Genomic DNA, 21,442 nt, shown 5'->3' with positions numbered 1-21,442 from the left:
ATGAAGTAGCTACCCATTTCTGTTCCCCACCTACCAGACTGCATTTGTTTTGACTAGTTTGAAAAGCAGACTTTAATTTTTGTCTAATTTTGTAATCAAACACTTGAGATAATTGTTCAAACTTAAATTATTTCATGTCTCCTGGGAAAGCCTACTCGGATCCAAGCATTACTATAAATGGACAGGATATAAACGCAGTGGACAAATTCACATATCTTGGCAGCGCACTCTCCAGAAATGTAAAAATGGATAGTGAAATCGACCTGCGTATCGCCAAGGCCAGTGCATCCTGTGGCAGACTGTCTACAAATGTCTGGAACAGACGTGGTATCACCACAAACACCAAGCTAGGGGTCTATAGAGCCGTCATCCTCCCTACATTGCTCTATGCCTCAGAAACATGGACATTGTAAGTAAACATGCAAAGAAACTAAACCACTTACACATGACATGTCTGAGAAAAATACTAAATGTCAAATTGCAAGACAAAATACCAGATACAGAAGTCCTTCGAAGAGCGTGTCTGCAAAGCATCCACACAATCCTGATGCAGTCCCAGCTGCGATGGGCAGGTCACGTCTACAGAATGGAAGACCACTGCATCCCAAAACGACTCTTGTATGGCCAACTAAGCGAAGGAAAGCGCTCGCAAGGTGGGCAAAGAAAGCGCTTCAGGGACACCCTCAAAGCTTCTCTGAAGGCGTTCAGCATAGACCCTGGCACCTGGGAGACAGAGGCACATGACAGAGCATCATGGCGTCGCGCTGTGAAAACTGGCGCACAGGTTGCTGAGGAAAAAAGAACAACGCAGGCAGAAGAAAAACACCAGAAAAGAAAAGCAAGACAAACGACACTAGCTTCAGCTGAAATAACCTGCCCAGTGTGCGGCCGAACATTCCGGGCTCACATAGGTCTCACCAGCCACACGAGGAGGCATAAAACCCCAGTGCAAAGCCCTCAGCCCCCTGGATGACAAAGTGGTCATCATCGAACCACGATGGACGAACTATATATATATATATATATATATATTTCATGTCAATATGCATTACTTAGGGGGGTGTGGTGGCTGAGTGGTTAAGCGCATGGCTTCCAAACCTTAGGTCCTGGGTTTGAATCTCTGTGAAAACTGGGATTTTGAGCTTCATGATTTTTAGGGCGCCCCTACTCTAATGGGCATTTGACTTTAGTTGGGGAAAGTAAAGGCGGTTGGTTGTTGTGCTGGCCATGTGACACCCTGCTTGTTAACCATTGGCCAAAGAAACAGTATGGTCTGAAAGAGGAACTTTACTTTCTCTTTACCATGCATTACTTACACTTTGAAATTCTCATTTTCTCAAAGTTCAACTCAATAAATAGTTAATGGATTAAATGTTCTGACAGTTGTCACAAAGGGTGGGGACATAGACATTTAATTCATACATCATACTGCTTGTTCGCAACAAAGGACACATAACTAACAATTACAAAGGAATGTAACTCAAATAGAACAAGTATTAATAACATTGAGTCCCACTCATGTTAAAGCATACATGATTTAAACAAATAATTTCATTAATTAATAATTATTTTGTTTGTGTTCAATTTTATGAATACTGTTAACTTAATAGTGTAAAATTAAGCATCTTTCTGCTTAAAAAAATATTATTTACAAACATGATGATGACATCATTAATAGATGAAAATCTCTGTCCTCTGAGCACAACATTTAGTTTAGGAAAAATGAGCTCACAAATATATGTTACAGCTTTCTATTAAATCTAGTTCTTTAGAAACTACATTGGTTTCTCATCAAGTTTAATTGTCCCTGGGTTCAGCTGTTATATAAAAACACTAAATAACTCGGTCAAGATGAACAGTGGACTTTATTACACTTGATAGCGTATATCATATATTAAATTTTCTTTTGTTGTCTGGATGTTTAAGTTGCAACATGTGAATTCTTATGTTCTTTTTTCTTCTATTGGATCTGACAAGAATACAAATAGAATAGCTCATGTTCAGGATTCTATTTACTGTGCAGTTGCTGTTTGGTCACTGGCTCAAGTTTATAAGTATTTCAGCTTTATCATTTCATGTTTGGTATTTTTAGCTGCTGCCTTTTTTTTTTCAAAGTCTGCCACTATTATATTAATAAAAACTCACCTAGCACTAGTAGGGATAGAGATTTCTAAATTGAAAACCTCAGGTGGCATTAACTCCATTTGTTAGCGTTTCATAAGGAAAGATTTATGTGTCAAAAAAATTAATAGGTATTGAAGCATTTGGGATACATATGGTATAGGGTTAAAACAGTTTATAATTATGTTTCTTTTTTTTTCCAATATCAGGGTTGTATATTTCTTTTTTGACTTGAAGTGTGTATAATTCCTAATTCTAAACTGGTTTTAGTTATTATCCTCTGGTATCTACTTTTGGTCAAAGTGTCTTCCAAGTAAAGATACTGCAATGGTTACAAATAAATTGGTTCTCAAACACCAAACAAAAATCTACCCAGAAATAAGTTTCTTTATTAAACTATGAAACATAATTTCATTTCAGTCAGATTTTCATCAGAATAGATAGCAATCCTTAGTCAATGTCTCCCTGTAAGTCAGATGCCAGGAGTGTTCAGTTGTCTATGATAATAAATATTTTAGCTAACAAAATAACTTGGAAAAAATTAAACCTTAAGATTGTGTTACAAAGATTTATTTTAAAGGTTATGGTCCATTTTTTGGTAATTATTAATATTTAATTGGTGCATGTTGACTTGAAAATTAGTACAGTTTTGATGACTAATTGAAAATTAGTATCTTTGTATGCACATTATTAATTACTTGATTATTTCTATCCAGAAAGATTGATGATGACCAGGGCAGGATCATAAGTTGGGCCAAGCTGATGATGGGTATGTAGCAATGTTGGATATTCAAGTTGGCCTCCTTCAGTTGTAGAGCGACTATGGTTCATCTCAAACACTTTTCCATGTGCAATGTTGGATATGACAGGCAGATAAAGTGAGTAGTTTGTTTAAAACCAAGCATAGAATAACATTGCATATCAATATTAAAATCATATTGTTTTGGTCAGTACATAAAATAACTAGGTTTGGATTACTCCTGGGTCCCAGGGTATGCATGTAAATTACTTAACAATATGCTTTCTTAGGTTTGAAATTCAAGACATGTGCAGCTCTAAAAAAATATTTATTGGTGGTATAAAATTTCTCTGCAAATCAATAGTTGGCTGCATTATTAACTTGTGCGTCTTCAGATAAAAAGCACATTCATCATTGTTCTCAATTAAATGTCAAGTAAAAAGTTTCTCCATGGTAACAAAAAGTATATAATGTTTTCTAGTTAAATTCAAATATACAATGTTTCCAGTTGACATGAAATAGAAAATTGTACAAACATAACCTTAACTATTTGACAATAATGAAGATAATAAATTGAATGAATAATTTTGTCTGAATATTTTAGTGTGTTAAGTAAATATAAAAATTAAACTAGATTTGAGTTCTTCTTCTTCTTCTTCTTCTTCTTCTTCTTCTTCTTCTTCTAGCCAGCTTTATTGCTGCTGAGCTGTGAGCTCTTTTGCAGACTGTGCCAAGGAAAAAAAGTGTGCTGTTTTCTTCAGTTGTTCAGCACTGCCATACAGGGTGTTGGTTATGTTGGGCTGTAGTGGAAGTAGGGTCTGCCTAAGGTGGGTTAGGGAGGGGCATTCAAAGAGGATATGGTTTACGGTTTCAAAGGGGTGGGCGCAGTGTCTGCAAAGGGGTAGTTGTGTGGAGTTTATTTTGTTCAGGTGGTAATTTAATAGTGGTGTGTGTCCTGTTCTTAGTTGGAAGATTGTAGATTGTTCTTTGCGGGGGAGGAAGTTAATACTGTCCAGTTTGTTAGGCGTAGTCATTTCTCTGTACATGGCTCTGTCTGTGTTTCCTGATGCCCATTGGTTGAGCCACTCCTCTTTGTGATTGTTGACTAACATTGACCTTAGGGTGAGGTAGTTAACAGGTCTATCTGGTTGTTCCATAGATGAACCTGCCTTTGATAGCTTATCTGCCTTTTCATTTCCCATGATGCCAATGTGTCCAGGGATCCACTGTAGTGTAATATTGATATTTAATTTTGATATCATCTGGTGGATTGTCACAATGAGTGTTGTCAACTCTCTTGGGCTGTTTGAGGTGCTGCTGTTAAGTGCTTGCAGAGTAGATTGGGAGTCTGTAAAGACAACAATATCTGATGGTGGTTGCATTCCTTCATATAATTTGTTTTCCACTGTCTGAAGTGCTATGGTAATTGTCTCAATTTCGGCTTGGAAGTTTGAGCAGTAATCGCCACAGGGTGCGCTTATCTCAAAGTGTTTATTTTTAGGGAAGACCAGGAAGGCACCAAGACCAGCATTGATGGTAGCTTTGAAAGCCGATCCGTCTGTATAAATATGGATAGCTGTTTTTTTATACCTTTCGATTGTTTCAAGCGTGCCTACTTTGAGCTCTAGTGGGTTTGATTCTTTTGTTAAGGTGTTATTTAGTAAATGTGTTTTGATGGTTGGTTGTTTGTAGTTTAGTCCGGGTGTAATGTTTGAAAACCTGGTAATTTTTCTCTGTTATTGGGTAGGTGGTGTTTTAGGGCTAGTTCGTCAGTAAGTTGGATCAGAGTTCTTTGCTTTTTTTGGTTGTTTTTCCTATTTCTCTGTGTTAGTAATTTATTTGGATGATCATCCTCCAACCTTCTGTATCTCTCAATAGCTTCTAATGCTGCTCTGTTGCGCCTTAACTTAAGAGGTTCAATATTGGAGTCTATTTCACAGGCTGCTGTGGGAGTAGTTCTCATACCTCCACTAATTAGCCGCAAGGCTTGGTTTTGGATTGTATCTAATGATGATTGATAGGTTTTGTTGGCAGCTACTTGTATGGAGAGACAGTTATCCATTACAGATCTGACATATCCAGTGTAATAATAATAATAATAATAATAATCTTTATTATCCGTAAGGAAATTTGTCTTACAATTTGTGCATTACACCAAACAAAAAACATTATAACTATAAGAAACCAAAGTGTACATTCACCGTCTTAAGGTTTTCTTTTCAGCTCCCCAGCACAAAGCTCAACAAACCTCAGAACAGCACTCACAAAGCTCAACCACAACAGCAAAAAAACTGTCATTCAATGGATACCAGCTCACATACAACTAGCAGGAAATGAGAAGGCTGACACACTCGCCAAGAGTGGGAGAACAAACTCACAAGTAAACTCTGCTCTCTATCCAGAAGAAATGAAGAAATTAATTGTAGATAAAATAAATGAGAAATGGACGAGCTCCCATCCAAATCACAAGAAAGATGATGCTTACTATAAGCTATCCCGACAAGACCAACGTCTAATCTTTCGACTCAGGACCGGACACAACAGAATGCGACAACACATGTTCCGGAAGCTCAAAATTGGAACCAGTGAAATCTGCCCATGTGGAGTATCACCAGAAAATGCCGACCACGTCCTCCAAAACTGCTCTCTCTACCAAGAGGCCCGTTTAAGACATTGGCCCCAAATCACCCCAATAGAAAGAAAACTGTATGGAGAGCTCCCTGATTTGGAAACCACTGCGCAGTTCATCTCATGTATTGGTCTAGTCATATGAACACTCCAACATAACAATGAGAACGATGAAGAAGAAGAAGCTCCCCAGGATGTTCCTGCTAGGTGTTTTATTATGTTTAAACTTTGTGATGCCTTTTCTTTTAAATCTGCCATAAAGTGTTTTAGAGACAGTCTTTGGTCTAGTTTTACACCAAGATATGTTGTATTTTCTTCTTTATTTATTGTCTGAGAGTCTATTTTTAGGATGTAGTTTCTTTTTGCTATTTTGTTGCTGTGGCTAAAGATTGAATAAACTGACTTTTCTTTATTTCCATTTTCCATAATTTTGAATATGTGGAGATAGTTGTGAGGGCTCTATTTAGTTTGGATCTAGTCAGCACTGGATATTTCTCTGTAGTCCAAATTAAAAGGTCGTCTGCATAAAGTGCCTTATTGACTGAAATGAGGTCCGGGAGGTCATTCATGAAGATTAGAAAGAGAGTGCAGCTAAGGGCTGAACCTTGTAGTAGTCCTTCTTCCAAACTTTTTTTACTAGAGATGGCACCTTCAAGTCGGGTTTGGATGGTTCTGTTTTTTAAGAATGCCCTGATCCAGCTGTAAATTTTTCCATGGATGCCCATTTTTTTTCATCTTCAAAAATAGACCTTTTCTCCACACTCTATCATAGGCTTGCTGCAAATCTATAAATACTGCTGTAGTGTGATTGTTTTCATGAAACCCTTCTTCTGCGTCCTGGATAAAATGAAAGAGGTGGTCTTCTGTTCTACTTGCTTTCCTGAAGCCAGCTTGTGCATTGTGGAGTGAGCAAGTACTTTCTAGCCACCAATAAAGTCGGTTATTGATCATTTTTTCTGCCATTTTGCCAATGTTGGATGTTAGAGATATTGGTCTATAACTTTTTGGGTCTCCAGGTGGTTTATTTTTCTTTAAAATGGGTATTATGTTTGCGGTTCTCCATTCCTGTGGTATGTCTCCAGTTTTCCATGTATGGTTGATAAAGTTAAGTATACAGTTTTGGGCCTGTGGTCCTAGTCCCCGAATCATTTCATTTGTTATTTTATCGGGTCCAGACTTGAGGCTTTTTAGGGCAGTATTGAGTTCATGTAGAGTGAAGGGAGTGTCAAAGATCTGACAGTTGACTGTTGGAGCTTTTTCTTCTTTCTTTAAGATATTACTGAAGGCCTGGTCCAGTTGTTTTCTTGGCTTTGTCTTGTTAATGCTGGCAAAATATTTGTTGAAGGTTTCAGCCTTTTTAAGGTTTTCTGTTATTATGTCGTCAGTGCCTTTTATAGGTTGGGGGTTTGTTATTTGTTTCTTTCCTGCTAGCCGGTGCAGAAGGGTCCAGGCCTTTCGACCATCCTTGTTTAGATCTAGTTGTTCGCATGTTGTGGTCCACTTTTTCTTTTTTTCTGTTTTAATTTTGTATCTTATAAGCCCTGTCAATTTGTTGTACGTTGTCTTGTTCTCTCTAGTAGGTTTTTTTTCTATAGTCTTCCTGGCCATGTTTCTTTCTTTTACTAATTTATCTAATTCAGGTGTCCAAAAAGGTTTGTATTTCTTAACTTGGCCTCGAGGGATGTGTTTTTTTGCTGCTTGTAAGATGTTGGAGACTATAGTTGTGTAGGTTGAATTGACGTCTGTCTCAATTATGCTTGATAGTCTTGTGTCTGTTTCTTGTGAAAAAGCTGCCCAGTTAGCTTTTTTATAGTTCCATCTAGTTGTTTTGTTGGATTGGTATCTACCTGGTGTTCCAATATTGAGGAGTATAGGCCTGTGGTCACTACCTATAGATGTCTTCAAGTACTGTTATTTTAGAAGAGTCGGTAATGTCTGTAGAGATAAAAGTTAGGTCAGGTCTGCTAGTTGTTGCTCTGTGGAGGAAAGTTGGAGGTGAAGTTTTGTTTTGCAGAAGGTGTAGGTTAGAGGCATTTGTTACATCCTCTATTTCTTTGCCACGCTTGTTGTAGTGTGGGTAGCCTAGGGAAGGTGTGTGTGCATTGAAGTCGCCAGCTATTATTGTCCTTGTGTAGTGTGGTAGTTGTATGTCTATTTGCTGTTGATGATGGTGGGCAATAGTAGTTTTTGATGGTGTACTTTGTTCCTCCTCTCCAAAGAAGTATTTCATGCATGTCGATGTCTGTATTGTTCTGTATTTGTTTTACTGTGGCTTGTGTGTCGTTTCTTATGAGGGTCATAATTCCCTGGCATTTGGTGCAAAGGAATCTGTACTGTGTGTAGCCTGTGATGTTTATTTTTTTCTTGGGCAGTAGTGTTTCTTGCAATAGCGCTATGTGTATATCATGCTTCTTGAGTATGTGTTGGAGTTCTGTTGTCTTGTTTTGTAGGCCTAAGATGTTGAGTTGCAAAAGGTTTAGGTGTTTGCTGCTAGTCTGTTTTTTATTTTCAGTAGCTGACTTATCACAGGCAGTCCTGGAAGAAACTGCCATGCGCAGACCTTTTACGAGGCGACGTCTGAGCTCGTATGGATTTTTCGTCTAATTCCTTGGCATTTAGTGTAGGCTGGGTGTTTCCTCAGGCTTTTTTTTAAATATATAAATATATAGTCCCCGCATTTTAAGGGAGTTTTCGGTCTTGGCAATTTTCTCCAATACTGACATAAAAGGAAAACATCTAGGTCTGAAGACTGTAACCGGAATATCCATGGGACAAGGTGGGGTTGGCCAATGGTCCATTTTCCGCCATCCATAGAGCTCTCCAAATGGAACTTTTCTGCAGTAGAAAGCTTAAAGTGGACTGTGCCCTGGGTATGCTCTGTGGAATCGTCACATCCTGGATCCAGGCCCCTTCACTATATCACATTCACCAGATCCAGAAAAAAAAACACTTCATGATGAATTTATGTCTAGTATTAGAATGTAGTGAGACAAGGACCTCTGTCTGGTGTAGTGCAATGCTATTATTCACTTAGTGAAATGCAAGTGGAAAGGCAGTGGGGTTATTTATTTCTCTTGGTCATTTCCAAGCCCCGATACCCACACGGGGGAATATCGCCACAGAGTGGAGGTTTGGAGTCAGAGTTTTCTTTCTCCTAGATGGGTTGCGTTATTTAGGCTGACGTGCCCCATCAGCACGAAGTTCAATTGTTTATTCTTTTTCAAAGGTAGAAAAGTTCAAATCCAATTAAGTCCAGCATATGCCCTGCACTCTACATTTGATCTTGTCACTGGTTACCCAGCATACAGAGGCAAAGAATATGAACATTTGCAAGTAAGTTCTTTTTTGGTCATCAGGAATTTGTAGCCAAAGTAACATCCATTTAGAAAGATAAAACTATTAGTAGCCTAATGCAAAAAAGCAGAAGTTGCATGGATAGTGCATCAGTGCTTGGACATTGATTCTAATCTAAAAATGAATAATCCTAAAACGAGTCAGTAAATTAATTATGTTACAAGCAGATGAGACTCTTAATCATACACCAACAGATTCATCTATAATAGATTATGAATACTTTAATCTTGATTAACAAACAATAATATGTCAATTAAATTACTCCATTTTTCAGTTCCTTCTCTTCCTATTTCAACACAAATTTGCACCTTTCCACATTCACACTATGCTGCACACGTAACAAATTACCTTACAAGTGAACAATTCAGCAATATACAGAGCATATAGGATAAATGCCTGATGGAGGATATCTTACATCCCTGAGTAGAAAATAGATCATGTGCCACCAAGCAGATATAAGACCTGTTTGATCAAAATGGATGTTTTTTGTATGTCATTTGTCAGGAGTTAAAAAAAAGAACACCACCAAAATGTTATTTAACCTTTGTTTTGGATTCCTCAACTCAAGGAAACATACCAATACTAGAACAGTCTTAAAAAAAACAGCAGTGAGGTCAACAACTAGGTCAGTGAAACACTAGGTTTAGAGACTTCAGGATCAAAAAGACATTTAGTATTGCAACAAAAGTACATAAACTAAACAGTAGATTAACAAGTAAAAAACAAAACTTGATAGAGAGACATATAAATGATTTCTAGTTCTTTAAATTCTCAATTGATCTTTTTCAATCACAGAATGAGTCTGCCAAATATAGCCAATTTCATAGTACAATTATGTTAACTGTATGCCTGCTTTGGACTGATGGCTCTGGGTTTGAAATCTGCCACCATCCTCTCCCATCCTACATGAGGTTTGGGATGGGAGGAAATAGTCTTCAAATTTCTTAAGTCATTGAGTGACTAATTAACATGAGCAATTCAATATCATTTTTAAAAAAGTCTGCTGGTGTGTTTGACTGATGCAAACATTATTTACATACTTTAAGTGTAATCAACATGATCAGTGCTTCCCTCTAACAATCTCTATTTATAACGTTTTTGAAGTAAGGTCTGTATAATATAAGATAAGAAGATAAGATATAAAAAAGAAAAGCTTATAGCTATAAATGTTAAAATTATCAAATGAAAATCTTTAATCTACAAAAAAAGAAAAAAAAATAGGTTTAGTGTTTTACAGTGTAAGAATAATACAATACAAATCTTTAGCTTGTGATTAATTTGTGAAAGATTGTCCCATACTAAAGAACTATGAAATGAAATAATATTGCTCTTCTATAATATTAGTGCAACTCTGATAGACACTTCAGAGAGTCTAGTTGACTAGATTGAAACTGTTGTGAGAGACAACATGACCTTTCTTTTCACCTGGGAAAGATCATGACAGATGGTTGACAAGGGGTGGGAATCTACTGGAATGGTTGAACAATAACAATATCAGGCTAACCCCCACTCTATACTTATGCAGTCATTTGTCAAATCATTGTTTTATGGACGTGGAGCCTTGACACTTTCAGCTGATTCACAAATATGGATGTGAGTCTCAAGATTATTTCTTTGTTTACATATCTAAATATTTCATACACTATGCATGACACAGATTTAGAAAATTAATATAATTAGCTTTAGGAACTAAAGATCACTAAGAACAGCAAGAGACTGATACAAATGGTTCCTGGTCATTTCATTCACAGTCACTTCATCCCAGTCAATTCATGTTTGGTCACTTCATCTTTGGTCACCATCCCCTGGTCATTTCATCTCCTTTTCATTTCATCCCCTGGTTATTTCATCCGCTAGTCATTTCATCCTCTTATCCATCAAATAATAATTGTAAAAAGTTTGAAATTAACAGTATTTCATTTTATTTCATTTACAAGACAAAAAGTGTGACACATTAAATAAGAACAGAATATAATGTCATTAAAAATATAAAAGTTTAACATTTATAGATATAGAGCTAATGTAAAGATTGTTTTGCGTGTTAATTGAAAGATAAGATAGGCTATTGATAGTTGGTACAGAAGACAATCCATTGATTCGTATTGCTGTACATCATTCTTAATTTCTTAGCCAGTGTTACATATTTCTTGCAGTCAGCATTTATTAGAAATTAGAAAAAATAAAATGTTATATCTGGGTTTGATATTGCATGCTCATATTCAAGAAAGAATGATTGACAATTAAAGATAAAATAAAAAAAGATGGCCATCAGGAGAAAAGTTATCAGCAGCATGATCATAAGTATTTTAATCGTTTTCATCTCTCAAAAGATATTCATCACTTTCACCACACATTTACCTCTTTTGATAAGTAATAAGCCTAGATCGGCATGATCATAATTATTCTAATTGTACTTCTATCTCTCAAGAGATTTCCCCTACTTCCACCACACCTTCGCATTTGTTCATTACATTAACACAAAATGTGCAGGATAATATTGGCATCCCTATAGCAAACAGAAACAATAGAACTAAATACAAAGCCTGCATTACAATATACCTACTTATTTACATATATTATTTCACTTCTCAAAAATTATGAAGACTGGAAGGAACAATATAAACACTATAATAACTGTCAAAATATCAAAAAGTGTTCTAAATAAACATATTTATATATTAGATAAACAAGGGCTTAAAGGCGAAGCCTTAACAGCACAGTTACACAACTAGAAAAAAAATATTTAAATGGGGACAAAGTGACCAAGGATGAATTGATTGGGGATGATGTGACCAGGGATGAAATGATCAGTCACCAGTACAAATCATCAAATGTCTTGAAGTTGTGAAAAAGTTATTAGTTATTTAAAGCATAGAGAGACATGGGGAAAAGTTTTAAAGGATTTCGCTTGAAAATTTTATTTCACCTGAAACTGTTTCTTAATATTCTTAATATTTTTAGATGTTATTTCATTTAGCACACTTAAGATGTAACAAATTTACTTACCTAGCATAGCTCAAGATATACAACATTTTATAGGAACTTGAACTTGCTGAACCTTTGTGTGTCTTACAAGAATAACAAAATGATATTTCTATTGTATTACAGAGTTGCACTATATCTCCAGGATTACCAGTAAATAGAAATACTGTTTCAGCAAGTAATATTTTCATTTCTAATTATAGTAAAAAAAAAAGTAAAGTTCACCTTTCAGACCTTGCAGTCTATAGGGCAGATGATGAAAAGGTAATCTTTTTCTGTGGCCCACAGTTAACAAGGGTGTCATGAGGCCAGCACAATGACCAACCGCCTTTACTTTTCCCAACTAATGTCAGGTACCCATTAGATGGATGGACTCAAAGGCCCCCCAAAATTTTTGAAATTAAAAATTGCAGCCTTTACCAGGATTCAAACTTGGGACACCCAGTTCAGGAGCCAAGGGCTTACTGCTCATCCATTGCACCTTCATTTCTAATTATACAATTATGAATATGTCTAAGAATGAGGGAAAAAGAACTATAACCTTTTTTTTTCTCCCACAATAACAATGACCTTATCAGTCACCTGCAACTAGGGATCATCTCATGGAAATTAGAGGATGGCCTGGACATTAGCTATGGTCAGAACAATGTTGTCCACATAACAGTTCCCCTTGCTCCAAAAAAAGTTTTGTTTTTTCCTTGAGAACACAGGTGCTGATACTGCTTCACAGGTTCTGCTAGGATGTAGCATTTGTGCTGCAAGCTGCCCAAAGGTCACAAGTTCCTGATTTTTTCCTCAGGTTTGACTACCAAAGCTATTCCCATGTTGGGCACAGCCGCAAGGCAGCAGAGTTTGGATTCTGTTTTTTTCCTTCTAGATGAATGGCAAGCTAAGGCTAATGAGCCTTTCCTACCTGAAGATTACCTGGCTTAGTTGCCAGTTGTTCAACTTTGCCCCTTCTCTGCCAGACACAATATCTCCTACATCATGGGACTTTCATTATTACCTGTACTTGTTGCTTGTACTCATATTGTTATTTAAATAACCAATAACAAAATCTTTCTTTTTATTGTTATTCTTGGTATTTATTGAAAAGGATTTTTTTTTAGTTCTCCCAATTAACAATGGTACATTATCATGAAAGGCAACATTGATTAAAAAAAAAGATGTGTTGTGCTGCTCTTATCATATTTATAAGTTGAATTTGTATTTGATAATTGCAGAAATGATGCTTAAAAGCATGAATGAATTCTTCCTACTTTTATTTCAGGGGATTCATTCAACAGATGAAGTCAACTTCATACAGAATCTAGTTTTTTATGTGGAGAGAGCTTATAGAACACCTGACTATGAGCTTATAGAACACCTGGGAAAGAGGAAATATAACAATAAAAGCACAGAGATTCATGCCAGGTAAATATAACAATAAGGACAGAGAGCCTGATAATTATAACAATGGAGATACATGCTGGTAACTTAAACAATGGAAGAATAGAGATGCATGCTTACTAGATATAACAATGGTATAAAAGATAATGGAAACAGATATAATATAATATAATATATAATATTATATAATATTGGATATCTAATTTTTTATTTATTAACATCTAATTTAATGAAATAGAACACATAATCTTATCTTATCATAAGCAAGAAATGCAAGATGTTTTAAGAAATATATTATTGTATTTGTCATCATTTCAGTTGGCATTGCTAGAGCAGCATTAAGGCAGTCAATGAATGCAACTTATTTGGTGAGCATGGAGCCACCTGGTCTGGGATTTTTGTTAATATTGATGCCCACCACAGGAACAGAACAATCTTACCCTGGGAATCAAACTCTGAGGTAAGCAAAGAACAAAGCCTCTTTGTAAAAAAAATGCCCATGGAAAGATAACAAAAGTAAAAAAAAAAGTATGTGGGCAGACTCTTAGCAAAGTGCAAAACAATGAGTCCTAATAACCTAACTAACTTGAAAGGTTCTTTTTGGGGACTTGATGGTCAAAGATATTAGCATAGTACATGGGCTCTGGTGCTGTGGCCAGTTCAGAGATCTGTTTGTATCCTCTTCAGAGCTTATCTATATTTAACCATATTTTATTCACCTCTTTATAACCATTTTACCATTGTAATATGAGGCCAAAGAAAAAAGAATGTATGTACTAGGTACTAGGCAGCCTAGCAGAGAAACTTCATTTTTGTAGATCACTCAGTCTACAACTGCTATTAGTCTTACATCTCCAATTCTCAACCACAGCAAATCTTACTCTATTCAGTTTGTATTCATGTTTGATTAATAGGAACTGACATTTATTTTGAATATCCCATTATTAGGTTTCTGCACAGTCCACTACATGGTTTTCATTTTGCATGATTAACCTGGCTAATTCAGACAAACTGTTCAATGCTCTAATGACACCGGGGAAGGAATACTTGGACAAACTTGTCCTAGCATATGGAAAAAGAAATGTGCTTTTATCTTTGTGTCTTTCTTAGTATATTATTAGGTGTGTTTTGTATTTGCAAATTATTGTTCAGTGTTTAATGTTTTATTACTGTACTTTTTAGTCTTTAGTTCAGAAATTTCTAAATTTAGTGACTTTACCAATGGTGTTACTCAAATGTGAATATTTGTTTGTTATAAATCTCATGACTCTATTTTGCATCATGTATTTCAATTTTATGTTTATGTTAGGTTGTTTTAATTTATTTGGGGGGGGGGGGGTAATTACTTATACCAATTATTAAATCATATCATTTAATGAGCCATAAAAAAAATTGTTACTTGCTTTGAAAATAAGAAATATGCAGTACATATGCATTGCAAATAAATGAATCTACAGATGTAGCAGGACTAGTTGAAAATAAAGCACTTTTATGGCATAATGTGAGATCTAGTCAGTTTCATCAGGAAACCAAGCACTTGACTACTCTGCTGCCATGTATATTCCTCAAAACCTAATCTTGTGAACTTTAAATGGACAAGAATCCTGGATCTTGATATTTGCATACTCTTGTATCCTTGAACTTTTCGAAATGACTTTTTTTTTTTTGTATCGCAGAACACTGATGCCTCTCTTCTATTGAGTGTAAGTTGGCCTGCATTAGCCATAAATGAAGATGATGTTAGAATGAAAACAATTGAGAAGGTCCTTCACAACTTTGGTATCAAACATTTTCCTAGAGATAGGTACAAAACAGCTATAGAGGACAAAAATAGAAAGTATTACCGCCCTGCTGAAATAAAGGTATGAGTTTAAAAAAAATAGTTCTTACTTTACATTTACACACTATGTTTTAAGTTTGTACATTTTTGTTTCAAGTTTCTCAGTACTGTTTTTTTAACTGAAGTAAACAAAGAAAAGTCAGTTTATTCAATCTTTAGCCACAGCAACAAAACAGCAAAAAGAAACTACATCCTAAAAATAGACACTTAGCCAATAAATAAAGAAGAAAATCCTGTAATAGACTAAAACAACACGAGCTTCAATAAACACAATGATTTTATTCGTCCTTCTTTATGCTCTTTACTCCAGCCACTTGTTCTCTATACTCTGACTTCCTTTTACACACAGTCCCTGACACACTGCTGTTCACTCAAGCATGTACACTCAAGGTCCACTGGTCATTTCATACACAGGCACACACACTGCACTACCAGCCACGCAAAACACATACACTTACTATCACATCTCCCTCCTTAAAAGCTTTGAGATATCAATTGACTCTCTGACAGTCACAGAGCAGAAAGGGAAGCACTAGCACTAGCTGCTACAATGCTAGCAAATCATCCAACTTCCCCTCACAGTCAGATTGTCTTTCTAACAGACGCAAAAACAACCCTCCAAAGCCTGCAAAACTGATTCTCCTTATATTAAAAACCTCAGAACAGCACTCACAAAGCTCAACCACAACAGCAAAAAAACTGTCATTCAATGGATACCAGCTCACATACAACTAGCAGGAAATGAGAAGGCTGACACACTCGCCAAGAGTGGGAGAACAAACTCACAAGTAAACTCTGCTCTCTATCCAGAAGAAATGAAGAAATTAATTGTAGATAAAATAAATGAGAAATGGACGAGCTCCCATCCAAATCACAAGAAAGATGATGCTTACTATAAGCTATCCCGACAAGACCAACGTCTAATCTTTCGACTCAGGACCGGACACAACAGAATGCGACAACACATGTTCCGGAAGCTCAAAATTGGAACCAGTGAAATCTGCCCATGTGGAGTATCACCAGAAAATGCCGACCACGTCCTCCAAAACTGCTCTCTCTACCAAGAGGCCCGTATAAGACATTGGCCCCAAATCACCCCAATAGAAAGAAAACTATATGGAGAGCTCCCTGATTTGGAAACCACTGCGCAGTTCATCTCATGTATTGGTCTAGTCATATGAACACTCCAACATAACAATGAGAACGATGAAGAAGAAGAAAGAAGAAATTGACTATACAAATGATTTCTGTCTCACTATAAACAAATGAGTAAACTGAATACATGTTTAACACAACAGAATGTTCAATTGTTAATATTATCAATAGTAACAATATAAATTATAAAATGTGTAGTAAAAAAAACAATAGTCTAGGTTTACAAATAGACATTAATTATATACAAATTGCATAATAATAAAAAGATATACATGTATCTAATTATCTGCATCAGGGTAACGTACTGGTGGCCGAACTTGCCTACCATATCGAGTTATTACAGGCGGCGGATTGGTAGTGTTAGTCTGTTCCTGTTGCACATTTGTATCGCTCACGTTCTCTGGCTGTGTGGTTTGACCATTAATGACTGTCTCTGGGGTGTCCATTTCAAAAATATCAGGCATGACCCTTGATTTTGTACATGTGTCTCTTAACATCCTTCTATTTCTTCTGTAAGTTATCCCATTCGGTGTTTTTACCTAGTATGATCTCGGGGTCTCTGCTTCTGAGATGACCACTGCTGGTTCCCATAAATCGCCAGGCTTCTTTTGCATCCATACTTTGCTCTCAGGCTGAATGTGTGGTCGCTCAGTGCGCCTCGCTGTTTTGTTGTAATATTTTGCTTGATTACTTTTTCTTGTTTTCCAAGCATTTTCTTTTTTGTCTGGGATTTGAGGTCTGAGATAGGCCTCCGTTGTCGGAAGATTTGTCCTCAGACGGCGGCCCATGAGCAGCCGTGCAGGTGAAGGTCCATCAGGGCATGGAGCATTTTGAAATTGCAAGAGGGCCATGTATGGGTCTTGACCCGACGTTCTAGCTTTATTTAGAAGCTGTTTCACTGTTTGTATGGCCCGTTCTGCCATACCATTAGATTGTGGAAATCTGAAGCCTTTAGTGTTGGGATAAGATTTATCTAAAAAAAATTACTATAGTAATCTACAAGTAGCAAATAGTTTTTACCGAGATACTCAAAATTATCAGCTCCAATTTTTTCCCAAGGAAGTACAGGAGTATCATGTGGTAACAATGGCTCCTTTTGCTGGGACTTCTGGTGTTCGTTACACACTGCACATGTTGATACCATGTCTATAATCTGCTTAGACATTCCAGGCCAGAAGAACACCTCCTTAGCTGTAACAAGACATCTATCTCGCCCAAGATGACCTTGGTGCAGTCTTTGAAGCATTTCTTTTTGCAATACTTTTGGTACTATTAATCTTTCTCCTTTAAAAAGTAAACCATTGCTTTCACTAAGTTCTTCTTTAAATCCTGAATATGCTCGAATTTCTTGTGGAATTTCAGCTCTCTTGTTTGGCCAGCCTATCATAATATTATTCTTTAACAGCCTTAAAACAGCATCATCTGCAGTGGCCTGCTGAAAAATGTTCATATATTCATCTGACATGGGTAAACTATTGACGATCAGATGAACTTGCCAGTCATCACTTGAGGGATATTTGATTGGTAGCGATGCTCTTGACAGTGTGTCTGGAATAGACATTTCTTTGCCTGGCTTGTATTCCAGCAGTATTTCATATTTCATTAGTCGAAGAAGCATCCGCTGAAGCCTAGGTGGTGTAGATGCCAAAGGCTTTTTGATAATCGCTTCCAAAGGTTTGTGATCTGTTTCAACCTTTATTGGACGTCCATACACATAGTAATGGAAATGTTCAACTCCAAAGACAATGGCAAGCATTTTTTTTTCTATTGCTGCATATCGTTTTTCACAGTCTGTAAGAGATCTTGAGGCGTAAGCCACTGGCCTTTCATTCTGCATTAATACTGCTCCAAGTCCCTCCTGTGAAGCATCCACAGACAACTTGACTGGCTGTGAAACATCATAAAAGGCTAAAACTGGGGCGGTTGTGATCAAACTCTTTAAATAATCAACAGCCTTCTGATGTTGTTCCAACCATATCCACTCGTTGTCTTGTTTAAGTAACTCTCTTAATGGGGCAGTTATTTCTGACAAGTTCTGTAAGAATTTACCAAGATAATTAATCATACCCAAAAATCTTTCTAGTTCCTTGCGATCTGTAGGGTATGGCATGGATTGTATTGCTTCAATCTTTGAGTCATCAGGCTTTATACCACTATCTGTAATGATATGTCCTACAAACTTGACTTGTCGTACTCTTAGGCTACATTTAGATGGCTTCAGTTTGATTCCTTTCCTTCTTGCTATGTCAAGAACTTGCCTAAGTCTATCATCATGCTCTTCTATTGTTCTACCTGCTATCAGTATTTCGTCCATGTATGTCTCAACCCCTTGTATAATGTCGAAAGCTTGGTGGAAACGTTTTGCAAATACTTCTGCAGAAGAGTTTAGACCAAAAGGTGTGTTAAAAGTTGTTAGATCTGTACAGCTCTTGTCTAATTTAATTTGCCAAAAGGCAGAGTTGGCATCTAATACCGTGAACACTTGACTGCCACTTAGTCGACTAGCTATTTCTTCTATAGTAGGTAATTGATAGTGTTCTCTTTGAATGGCTTTGTTGAGGTCTCTAGGGTCTAGACATATCCTTAATCCGCCTCCTTTCTTTTCAACAATAACAAGTGAGTTGACCCATGCAGTGGGATGATCTACTTTTTCAATGACACCCTCATCTTCCATTCTTCTTAATTCATTTTGTAATTCCTCACGTAGTGCCGCTGGGACTTTCCTTGCTGCGTGTACAACAGGTTTAATGTTGGAATTGACCTTTATAGTATATTATATTCCTCTTCCATGCAGCCTAAGCCAGTAAATACATCTGCGTAGCTTTCAAAGCTACCATCAATGCTGGTCTTGGTGCCTTCCTGGTCTTCCCTAAAAATAAACACTTTGAGATAAGCGCACCCTGTGGCGATTACTGCTCAAACTTCCAAGCCGAAATTGAGACAATTACCATAGCACTTCAGACAGTGGAAAACAAATTATATGAAGGAGTGCAACCACCATCAGATATTGTTGTCTTTACAGACTCCCAATCTACTCTGCAAGCACTTAATAGCAGCACCTCAAACAGCCCAAGAGAGTTGACAACACTCATTGTGATAATCCACCAGATGATATCAAAATTAAATATCAATATCACACTACAGTGGATCCCTGGACACATTGGCATCATGGGAAATGAAAAGGAAGATAAGCTATCAAAGGCAGATTCATCTATGGAACAACCAGATAGACCTGTTAACTACCTCACCCTAATGTCAATGTTAGTCAACAATCACAAAGAGGAGTGGCTCAACCAATGGGCATCAGGAAACACAGACAGAGCCATGTACAGAGAAATGACTAAGCCTAACAAACTGGACAGTATTAACTTCCTCCCCCGCAAAGAACAATCTACAATCTTCCAACTAAGAACAGGACAAACACCACTATTAAATTACCACCTGAACAAAATAAACTCCACACAACTACCCCTTTGCAGACACTGCGCCCACCCCTTTGAAACCGTAAACCATATCCTCTTTGAATGCCCCTCCCTAATCCACCTTAGGCAGACCCTACTTCCATTACAGCCCAACATAACCAAGACCCTCTACGGCAGTGCTGAACAACTGAAGAAAACAGCACACTTTTTTTCCTTGGCACAGTCTGCAAAAGACCTCACAGCTCAGCAGCAATAAAGCTGGCTAGAAGAAGAAGAAGAAACTGAAGTAATAGTACATCTCCCACAATTTGAATTAATCTACCCAAAGAACCCAACTATGTTTAAAAATTTAAAAAAAGATTATATTTATGAAAGTACTAAAAAAAATATTTATGTTTTAATTGGTTTTAAAAATTATTTGTTCTGGTACAGGTGCATTTCAACTAAGCACAAAGCCTCCCTATTTCAGATAAGTTTCTTTTATAATGTGCTTCAACAGAGCCATGATGTTTACCTGTCCAATTCATGATGAGTTTTGAAAAAGGAAAAAAAAATATTTTTAGAATAATTGAAAATGATAGAGCCTAGCCTACTGAATGAAACCTGTCCCACATCTCTAGTGTCACTTCAACCCATACTTATATCAAGTCAATTGCTACATTTAAGATTATCTTAAAATATTTGTTTGATTTTCAGTTTATAAGCACAGTAAAACTTTCTGATCTTTTGGCATCATTTTACATAGCTCAGGTAAGGCTCATTTTTCTTGTTAGTTTTACTTTACTACCTTAATGTAAAAGTATTTGATCAGTAGTTGTTTTTTTTTAAAGGCTAAAAAATCTTTCAAAACCTTCCTTGGCTTTTTGAAGGATCATCTGAATCATCTTCTTCTTCCTCATTCTTATTTTTATGCTGGAGCATTCAGATGACTTAACCAATATTTTTATATCAACTGCGCAGTGGTTTTAATCAGGGATCTCTCCATATAGTTTTCTTTCTATTGGGGTGTATTGGGGTCAGTTTCTTGTACAGGCCTCATGGTAAAGAGAACAGTTTTGAAGGACATTCTCTGGTGACACTCCACATAGGCAGATTTCACTGGTTCCAATTTTGAGCTTCTGGTACATATGTTGTCTCATTCTGTTGTGTCCAGTCCTGAGTCGAAAGATTAGGCATTGATCTTGTCGGGATAGCTTATAATAGGCATCAATCTTTCTTGTCTGAATCATCTAAAATAAAACATCTATTAACAGCTCACATCATATTTAATGTATAGTTCGTTCATTATAATTCATAGGACACATCTGTCCTCTAGGTGGCACATTCCATTTTTTTGTGCCTTTGTGATGAGGTTGGAATGTTTGGCTGCATACTGGGTAAATGTAAGGTTGTGTGGATTTCTATATTATTTTATTCAAGGCTGATTTTTTTTATCCTTTGCAGTTTGTACTCCTATTCTCATAGTGTGGTGTCCATATGCTCTATCATTTTGAGCTAAGCTTCATGGCATGCCTTCTATACACTGTCCATGATTCAAAGCATAGAGAATTGTTGAGAGGAAAACAGTTAGACTGACCTCTAGTTAAGTTTGTATGGTGATGGCTTCTCTGTGCCAGACACTTTTGGTCATTCTGTCTTAGCTATTTGGGAGTCTATGTCTAGGTATCATTATGTGTCAGAACCAAGTTTAAGCTTGATATTTTAAGTTCCTAAGTTAATTGATCAGCAAACCTTTCTTCTCTACTATATCATGTAATGTATGCTAAAAATGGTTGTTGTTGTTTTTTTCAATATATAAACAAATATTTAGTG

The 21,442-nt window shown here is 36.6% G+C and overlaps 3 protein-coding genes across 3 annotated transcripts; 2 read left to right on the top strand and 1 right to left on the bottom strand.

Moving 5' to 3' along the window:
• The first annotated feature begins 1,396 nt into the window (after positions 1-1,396).
• LOC129921638 (probable phosphorylase b kinase regulatory subunit beta) lies at positions 1,397-20,081 on the top strand. The gene is made up of 7 exons (XM_056003754.1): positions 1,397-2,054; positions 8,715-8,821; positions 11,951-11,998; positions 13,095-13,237; positions 13,532-13,673; positions 14,890-15,075; positions 20,063-20,081. The coding sequence occupies exons 1-5, from the start codon at positions 1,997-1,999 to the stop codon at positions 13,542-13,544; spliced, it is 369 nt and encodes a 122-aa protein (XP_055859729.1). The 5' UTR covers positions 1,397-1,996; the 3' UTR covers positions 13,545-13,673; positions 14,890-15,075; positions 20,063-20,081.
• LOC129921637 (uncharacterized) lies at positions 2,308-5,691 on the top strand. The gene is made up of 2 exons (XM_056003753.1): positions 2,308-2,999; positions 5,084-5,691. Exons 1-2 carry the CDS (start codon positions 2,944-2,946, stop codon positions 5,631-5,633), a joined length of 606 nt encoding a protein of 201 aa, XP_055859728.1. The 5' UTR covers positions 2,308-2,943; the 3' UTR covers positions 5,634-5,691.
• On the bottom strand, positions 17,182-18,882 carry LOC129928989 (uncharacterized protein K02A2.6-like). Its single transcript, XM_056045608.1, has one exon. It carries the CDS (start codon positions 18,880-18,882, stop codon positions 17,182-17,184), a length of 1,701 nt encoding a protein of 566 aa, XP_055901583.1.
• Positions 20,082-21,442: the final 1,361 nt, after the last annotated feature.

Source organism: Biomphalaria glabrata, chromosome 11, assembly GCF_947242115.1.
Source record: "Biomphalaria glabrata chromosome 11, xgBioGlab47.1, whole genome shotgun sequence".
Taxonomy (NCBI): Eukaryota; Metazoa; Mollusca; class Gastropoda; family Planorbidae; genus Biomphalaria; species Biomphalaria glabrata.
This window is presented reverse-complemented; position numbering and strand designations above follow the sequence as displayed.